General features: G+C 44.1%; 1 protein-coding gene across 1 annotated transcript in view; it reads right to left on the reverse strand.

The window, feature by feature from the left end:
* Nucleotides 1-2,679: 2,679 nt before the first annotated feature.
* The window catches only part of LOC142885803 (protein Wnt-2b-A), a 13,056-nt gene continuing 6,840 nt past the window's right edge, over nt 2,680-8,895 (reverse strand). The window contains exons 3-5 of the mRNA XM_076022520.1: nt 8,688-8,895; nt 7,109-7,373; nt 2,680-4,633 (exon numbers count right to left, since the gene is read on the reverse strand). The exon at nt 8,688-8,895 is cut by the window's right edge and continues 70 nt beyond it. Coding sequence (XP_075878635.1) covers nt 4,404-4,633; nt 7,109-7,373; nt 8,688-8,895 — 703 coding nt within the window. The 3' untranslated portion in view covers nt 2,680-4,403. The remainder of the gene's footprint in view (nt 4,634-7,108; nt 7,374-8,687) is intronic.

The following is an 8,895-nucleotide window of genomic DNA, read 5'->3' on the forward strand; positions in this document are numbered from 1 at the left end:
ATTCAGAGATATGTGACCAGTGAGCTGCACAGGCCACGAAGGAGGTCCACAGCCTGCCTGCAGTGATCTTAATGTGACATATCCAACAAGTTGGCCTGCAGATGGAGTCCTTGCGGGACCTGTGGCAGGTGGGTAAAATAATTATGGTGAATTGTGGGGAACTTGGTTGGTCTCTATTGAGATTGAGTCAGTGTACATGCCCAAACTCTGAACAATTGCCTCTTTCCCTTAACCACAGAATGTTCCTTATTTTTTACCTCTATATCTTTTAATCTGTAACGAACACTTCAGTATAATTTCAAATATCGGGGGGGAAAAAATGCAGCTGTAGTCACAGTTTGTGTCTCTGCAGTTAACCGACCCTTCCACAGTTTACACAGAAAGGGTCGCAGATTAAAAACATTACACGGTCAGATCCATTCACCAGCACTTGCCAGATATATGTATATATATGTATGTATACATATATATGTATATATATATATATATATATATGTATATGTATATATATATATATATATGTATATATATATATATATATATATATATATATATATACATATATATGTATGTATACATATATATGTATATATATATATGTGTGTGTGTGCGTGTGTGTGTATGTTTGTACGTATACTGTATATACATATCTATATATGTATGTACACACACACATCATTATCTTTTCTGTATTACCCTGCAATATGATTTCCCTCTGACCTTTGCCCCTCCCTTGCTTTCAGAACAGATAGATCTGGAAGAATGTCCTCATGCCTAGTTTATCTCCATACTCTGTTGGACTGTAAACCTCACCTCGATCAATTCAAATGGCCCTCGTGTGGCTCTCGAAATTGCCGATTTAGGATATTTAGGAGGCATTCTTTTATGGGCTGATTAGGCGATACATTTAAAGTTCAATCAAAGATGTGTTGCATAAAAGATAATACATAGGTAGAGATGAGACCGAGGAGAGCAGTTCCTTAAAGGTATCATAAGGGGGGTGTGGGTGCATGATTTTCTTTCTAAATCCCCTGTGTCATTGACCCAGTGTCCAACCAGGCCTGGGCAAGAGACGACATCTTGTCCCATGTCTGCACTGTTATCAGCAGACAAACAGAGGTTAGAAAAACTTTTGGTGATACACAGAGCACGGTTTCTGACCTCAACATTTTTTCCTTTACGAGTTGACACATTTCTTCAGTTAAATCTGAGAGGAATAATCCTCCAAATTCACGTCATGGAGAGTCTTTGAGCTCAAATGTGACAGAATCCGAACTAGGCTGGAAGTCTCGCAAGCAGGACGGGACTGACGCTGAGAAGATTGCTGAAAAGTATTCCCTTTGATAAACCAGCCAAGAAGCCTTTGATTAAATGTGGTCACAGCAGGAGCACCACACTAGATCCTCTGTGGCACAACCATGTCCAATCACCAGCTATCAACAGCCTCGGGTAATTACAGCCATCTAGTCATTAGCCTGGGACCCACCTGGAATGCCACATAGTGAGGGGTGGGATGAGGCCAGCAGGGGTTGGGGTTTTGGTCGGGCCTTTAATCAAACACTTCCCTCCCCTTGACCGAGAGAGACCACACCCTGCCCCCACCCACTGAATTACCCTTTTGTTGCCAACATGGATTGTATTAATCCTGCTGCAGTGTTTCATCTCATTTACACAAGAAGCCCAACTTTTAGTTTGCTCGTGCAACTATCGCTACCCCCGCTGGTCATCAGAGCGGCCCCGCAATACTGTCCACAGACAAACAAATACACATGAGATATCGCAAAAACATTGTCAGCATGTAATGATAATGAGCATGTGTAAAAGCAAAACATCTTGATTGCTCTTCAGCAGTGGGCTGCACGTTAGGTCACTTTAGGAACTCCTCTTCCTGAAAGAACATGGGTCAAACATGTATTCAAGGTAAATATACATGAAAAAAAAAAAAAATCTATGTAATTGAATTGTGTCATGCTGATAGATTTTTAGCTGTCAGGTAACCATTCTTTGGTCTCTGATTGCCTCGCTTTTATTCCAGTTTGAGGTCCAAATGAATACAGCGCTCCATAGTTTTCTGCATCGTAGAACTTCGGAGATGGGAAACTACCCCATTACTATGGTAATGGGGGAAATGGTGGCCACATTGACAACACAGCAAGATGCCTGGCTGGACTGGTTTTGGGGTGTGGCCATGTGTCCACCTGGTTTTAAACCTGATAGTGAGTGTTCCAATCATGGTTTGGCAACTCTAAGGCTACAGATTGAAACTTGCCCAAAGCAATGAGTGAGTATATATTGTCTGTTTTTTTTTCCGTAAATCTGATTAAATTGTTTTAAATTAATCATTGAGAAACTCTTACTCGTTAACATGAACACTGAACGGAGTGTTTGGATTGGTTTGTGGGTTCCAGTAATGGATCGGACCAAAGACAAAGTTTCCCTGCCTCCTCCCATCTCATGGAGATTTCCACCGGATCGCCCGGATTTCTTTGGCCAATTTAATCGGAAGTGAATGTATACACGTTGCAGTTGTAATTGGGTTGGACCATGAATGAATCTTAACTTATAAGTCCATTTAACTGCACGATAATGAGAGCGCATTGAGAACTAATTGCAAGGTGAGGAAGATTGGCTTGCAGTGAAGTCTATCGCCTACCTTTTGGTGAACACAAATTAAGGCAATTTGATCTTTACAGGCAGAAATGCCCATGTTTATTTCCATTAGGAGCGAAATCCAACCACAAGTGGTCTCTGTAGATGCATGCGTTGACCCTCGGTAATGCCAGGTGGAAACGCACACTTAGAGCTGTCCACACACCTCACTTTATGGCAACACTTCACACGCCACCATCGACACCCCTTGCCTGGCTGCAAGATGTTCGCAAGCTCATCACTCTTGATACGCCTGTAATGGTGCATCTGAGAAAAAGGCAGGGTAGGTTTGTTCTCACGAGAGGGTGACGGACAAGAAACCAAAGTTCTGTAGTATTGTACCAGGCCAGCAGGGGGCAGTGTGTCAGTGGCAGTGAGGCCATTTTCTTACAGATACAGCATTTCTATTACATGATTTGGCTTTAAGATGGACAAGGGCTTGCCCATCATTTTTGTCTTTCTGCAGTGGCATCTGTCTCGGTTATGTTACATAGGACAAGCCATTAAAAAACAATGACCCGGTTCAAGAGAGGAAAAACAAATTGTTTACAATTTATGCTCATGCTCAGTTGGAGTTTCCTTGTCCGTCAGAACAAAAGAAGAAGAAAGATTCCAGTGCCGTACTAATGCACCTTACATGTCATGTGAAAGTCTGTTTAGATAAGGCAGTATACACAATCTTATACAAGCAAGCTGGATAGCAGACAAGCAATATCTGATGTAGTGGTTGTGTGTGACTGATCATCCGAGGCGTGGTCATGTCTTTCCGCCTGTTAGGGGCAGTTTCGATGTCTTCCATGCTGAAAACTAGGCTACACTGTTGAACCGCCACCCTTGTCCTTCCCTTCCCCCCTGTTTTCGCCAAGTCTAGTGCAGTCTTATCCGCAGACGAGAAATGAAACAACACTTAACAATTTAAATAAATCACTTCTTTTCTCTCTCTCTCTCTCTCTCTCTCTCTCTTTCTCTCTCGCTCACTCTGTTTTTTTTTTGTTTTTGTTTTTTTTGTTTTTTTAAACAGATGCATTCCGAGTTTCAACAACACAGTCGTACACTCATTCATCTATAGTTCACCTCCCAGTCTTCACTTGCAGTCCTTTGCCTGGGCTTCTGTTTGACCACAGAGAGTCAAACGTTAGGCTTCCATGTCCACTTCTCAAAGTGCACTTGTCGAGCAACTTCCCAAAATCCAGCTGAGTTTTTTTGTCCTATTTTTTTTTTTTTCTGATTAGATTGTACTTTTTCCCCCCAAAGATAAACAAAAAGTAAATGAGTATAAGATGTTGCCATAGTAATACTGAATAAGTCTGGTAGCTCAGTCAATGTGTAAATTGTGTCTTTAAAGCATCGTGAAAGCAGCAAAACCATTCTCAACCCAGAACCACACGCTAGAATTAAAAGGCTATCTGGACTGAATCTTTGATTAAAAACAAACCAAAAAAAAAAACTTTCCATCCATCTGGAACCCCAAAGTATTCTCTGGTTTCACCGAATGCCATCTGATCCCAGCAGTGCAGTCACAGGGGTCATTCACAAGCGGAGGTTAATGAGCAATATTTCATATTGATGGGTATTGACGTCTAGTGCTTTCACAGAGAGTGGTAGAAAAAGCCATGCAATGACGAACTGGGGTTTGGGACAGAGGCGCAGAGTGTTTTTCGACAAACTTTCCCAGAATGCCTAGTTCCACAGGACGTCCTGTGAAAGGGGAGAGGGGCGGGGTCTCATTGCAGGGGATCTGCGGGGGCGCGTCCTCAGGTTTGGTCCAACCATTCGGCCCGTTTAGGAGCTTTGCATGTGTGTATGTCCACGGCTTCCTCGCAGTCCTTGCACTCCACAGCGCAGCACCATTTGAACTTGCACTCGCACTTGGTGATCTGCATTACCCGAGTGGTGTCATAGCCCCGCCCACAGCACATGACCTCACAGCCGTCTGTGCCACGGGACGTCTTATTGCAGACGCGGCCAGCAGTGCCCAGGGAACCTGCACGGGCAAGAGTAGGAAAGCGTTAGCTGGTTTTAAAAAAAAAAAAATCAGCAACAAATTTCTCTGATGTGCCCCCCCATGCAAAGTGGGAGCAAAGCTGGAATCAATATTTTCTACTCCTTTCATTTCTAAAGCCATCTACAACTATTGCAGCTTATTGAAGCTATTAGCTTCTGGCGCTAGCTTTTATTTGCTATTCAACGATGTCACGTTGGTTTAGAATAAGAATACTACCAACTAACATGTTGATAACCATGGCCATTTATCTGCATGGCTGTAAAGCTGTGATTAACGTATGCTGCCTCATAGTCTTTTTACTTTTGAGTTTTTTTGCAGCAGTGTCTTTCACAGCCGAGCTGTTTGTCTGTTCCTTCGGTCTCTTTGTCACAAACCAGTACATTTTGTACTACCTAGACTCCTAAACGCCATGAATGATGTTTCTGACTGTCAGGAAAATCATGTGATATATTGTTTATTATACATTATACTTAATAGTTATGATTAAACAATAGTTAAATAATATTTAATAATAGTAATTAAAAGTCAAAAATCTATTTTATTTTTCTTTTATTTCATTATTTGTTAGTTTTATTACCTTTTCTCCAATTTTTCTGTGGTCCTCCTAATGTCCCCTTCCGGCCCCTCAAGGGGCTGCAGTCCCTACTGCAAACCACTGGACTAAGTGACTGTATTTGTAACACTGGGTCTCAAGAAATAAGACTTTTTGTTTTAAACCCCTCTGTATCCATCCAACTTTTGTTTATAAAAAAAAAAAAAAAAAAAAATGATAACATCACGTCACATCTGTTATTTAGTGGATCTCAGTAATGAGGCGTTTGTCCCTCTGATTTTAGATGATTTTCCATCAGTCCTGAAAACATTAGACAGGTTTCTGAGTCACAGTCTCCCCCCAAAAAAATAGTCTTTTCAAGCAACACTGTCTGGTTTTTCGACCATTAATTGACATTGTTTCTACATTTTTACAAACTGTGGGCTCATGACCGCGAGAATGGCATCCCTGCACAGTGACACACGCACACACACACACACACACACACACACACACACTCACACACACACAACCAATATCAATACGCCCCGGGAGAGGGCTCATGGCCTTCGCAACGTAGGCAGTGTTTATGAATCGCATGCCGCCTTGCTACGTAGCAAGGCTGCTTTCTTTACTATTGCCTGTGTAGCTTCTTCGTCTGTGAGTGGAGCGATATGTCAGTCTCAGTCCCACAGCGAGGCGCTCAACGTGAGTCATTCTCTCCATGATGATGCCATAAAAGCCACGCAGGTGTCAACCGTGGTGGCAAAGCTTTTTTTTCGTTGCCTCCCGGCTTGGCTTCGTCGCCTTTGTCTCGGTGTCGGATCTGCTCGCCGCTGTCGTGGCCTTTTTTTCTCGTAGCGGCCGAGCTATTACCTAACGCACTCACATATTGTCTCTGTGTCTTATGTGACGGCCATCCCCACAGAGATTAGCGCGGCTGTTTCGTGTGAGAAGCTCCCTGTTTGAACTGCTTCCTATCACAACAAGCTGCCCGTAGAACAACAGACCCACACACACAACTATGCAGTGTTGGTAGAGTGGCCTATAGTTACACTGCCTTTCCCAAGCCACTGCTCCCCTTTGAAGCCGCACTATGTGTTTGTGTGCGTGCGTGTGCGTGCGTGTGTGTGTGTGTGTGTGTTTGCGCCAGGGTTAAATGGACAGTGGAGCGTGACAGACAGACAGGCTCTCACACTCAGAGGCCCTCAGTGCCCTCCAGCTACGCTTAGTTCAGACAGACAGAAAGGGAGAGACTTTGACGGACAGAGAGAAGTGATTTTTTTTTTTTTTTTTTTTTTTTTAAATTAGCTGCTTGTGTCCCTAGGCTGTGGATTCCACTGGGAAGGTGAGAATGATGGGGGGCGGGGGAGGGGTCTGGGAGATGAAGATGGCGGTAAAGGGCGCGAGGATGAGAAGGAGCTGAGAAAAACCTCCAGGTGATGGAGGTGTCCATGCTTCCATATGGAAGAAGGAGCTGTGAGGTAGATTCCAGTTTCATTTACATAAAGTTGATCAACGTTTCCTCCCACCTGCATATGTGTGTGTACCTGATTGTGTGTGTGTGTGTGTGTGTGTGTGTGTGTGTGTGTGTGTGTGTGTGTGTGTGTGTGTGTTGACAGAGACTGATAGAGGTCAGGTGGTCACCAAACGACCATGTCCCCAGGGGACCAGGATATTAGCTTCCTCAGACATCACACGGGAGGCCTGCTGTGTTATCTGACTACCATTACACACACACACACACACACGCACACACACACACACACACACACACACACACAGCGACAGCGACGCACACAAACACACTAGCCATGTGTGGACATATGCACAGCGTACACAAAACACACCTAAAACATAAAACACAGCCGGCGCTGATCCATCCATCAACGCTGTGTTCGCCTCCCCGCCGTCCGTCTCACCTGCAGACTTGTCTTGGAGGCAGTAGTCCGGAGAGTTCTCAAAGTAGACCAGGTCATTCTTGGTGGCCTTCCTGAAGGCCTTGTTGGCCACCGCGAAGCCCGTCCCGTCCTGATTCATGGTCACCTCGATGGCCCCGTTGTACTTCCTCCTCAGGTAGTCGCCCGTCTTCCTGAAGTCCGACATGGCCAGCCAGCACGTCCGCAGCGCACACGAGCCGCTCACGCCATGGCACTTGCACTCCAGCTTCATAAATCGCTTCACTGCCTGGATCCAGAGAGGAGAAGAGGTGAAGATTAGGGTTGCTCTAAGAAACGAGGTGCCCAGTCAAATCCACGTCCCACATTCAGAGTCCACATTGAGAAAAAACACGTGTTTTCGAGGTCTTTAAAGAACTGTTTTTATCTGACTGATTGGCCGTCCGTCCGTCCGTCCATCCATCCATCCATCCATCCATCCATCCATCCATTTCCATTGAGCCTATTCAGGAAAACTTAGGGGCCAGTCAGTCGTTCATTGCAGGGCCAACATCAAGAAAAAGAAAACATTCAAACTTAGAGAATAAAATGAAACAGGATAGAGTGGCTAACTACCTTTTTATCTATTATCTATTTATCTCACATCTAATGTAATATTATGAGCAATGGCTGTGGTTGTTATTTCATCTTTATGTCTGTCTATCTTGTTATCATTTTGTTTTCTGTGTGAAGCATCTTTGAGTGTCCAAAAAAGTGCTATGTAAGTCGAACATATTATTATTATTATCATTATTATTACTATCTATCTACCTATCTACCTATCTATCTATCTATCTATCTATCTACCTATCTATCTATCTATCTATCTATCTCTATCCATCTCTCTGTCCGTCTGCCCGTCTTGATGTGCATGGCTTTGTGCATGTCTGTGGAGAGGAAGTCAGGGTGCCTGACAACAACCTTCGCAACTAGCGGGGGAATGTGCAAACTCCACACAGAAAGTCCACCGGGCCTGGTTGCAGTGAGGTGATATGAGTGCATACCACTGCAACAGTGCAGTGCAGCAGTGCAATTTCTTCAATATTCAGTGGATTTTGACAAGACATGACCAAGAGTTTGCAGAATTTAGTGTTGTGTTTTATTCATGTCAGGTTCTAAAGTTTTACAACTCAAATTATCTCTCTCTCTCTTTTTTTTTTCTCTCTCTCTCTCTCTCTGTCTCTGTCTGTCTGTCTCTCTCCCTCTCACTCACTCACTCACACACACACACACACACACACACACATTCACCTTACACATCTGACTAGTTGTTAAAAACTATACAGCTCTTACATGCAGTAAAACAAAAAGGGCTGGACGATGGTGAGATTTAATTCAGCTCAGTCTGCTTCAGTTTCATAACTGTGTGCGACTGAAGTGTTGCGCGTCATCAGCAGTGAAGGTGGAATTATGACGGATTCTATCATGTTTTTGTTTTTTTTATATATCGACACTGACATTGGCCATGACGGCGCAAAAAGCAAAAAAAAAAAAAACACAACGAGAAATGACCCCCCCCCCCAAAAAAAAAGAAGTATTGCTGGTGTACCGTCACACTTCTCACCGTTCTGCCACAGCGGTTGTTGTGCAGGTTCATGAGCGCCCGCGCGTCTCGGCCCGTCTTCTCTTTGGCGTCGATGAAGGCTTTGGCAAAGTTAATCCCATAGCTGATGTTGTCGCTGCAGCCGCCCCAGTCAAACTCCCCTCTCTCGTCCTTTTCCCGCCCTCGCTTGTGCGGGTCGCAGTTGCACGACTTGAGCTCCCCCTGGCTA

This window comes from Nelusetta ayraudi, unplaced genomic scaffold (assembly GCF_046127955.1).
Source record: "Nelusetta ayraudi isolate G7.1 ecotype Tasmania unplaced genomic scaffold, CSIRO-AGI_Nayr_v1 ptg000012l, whole genome shotgun sequence".
Taxonomy (NCBI): Eukaryota; Metazoa; Chordata; class Actinopteri; order Tetraodontiformes; family Monacanthidae; genus Nelusetta; species Nelusetta ayraudi.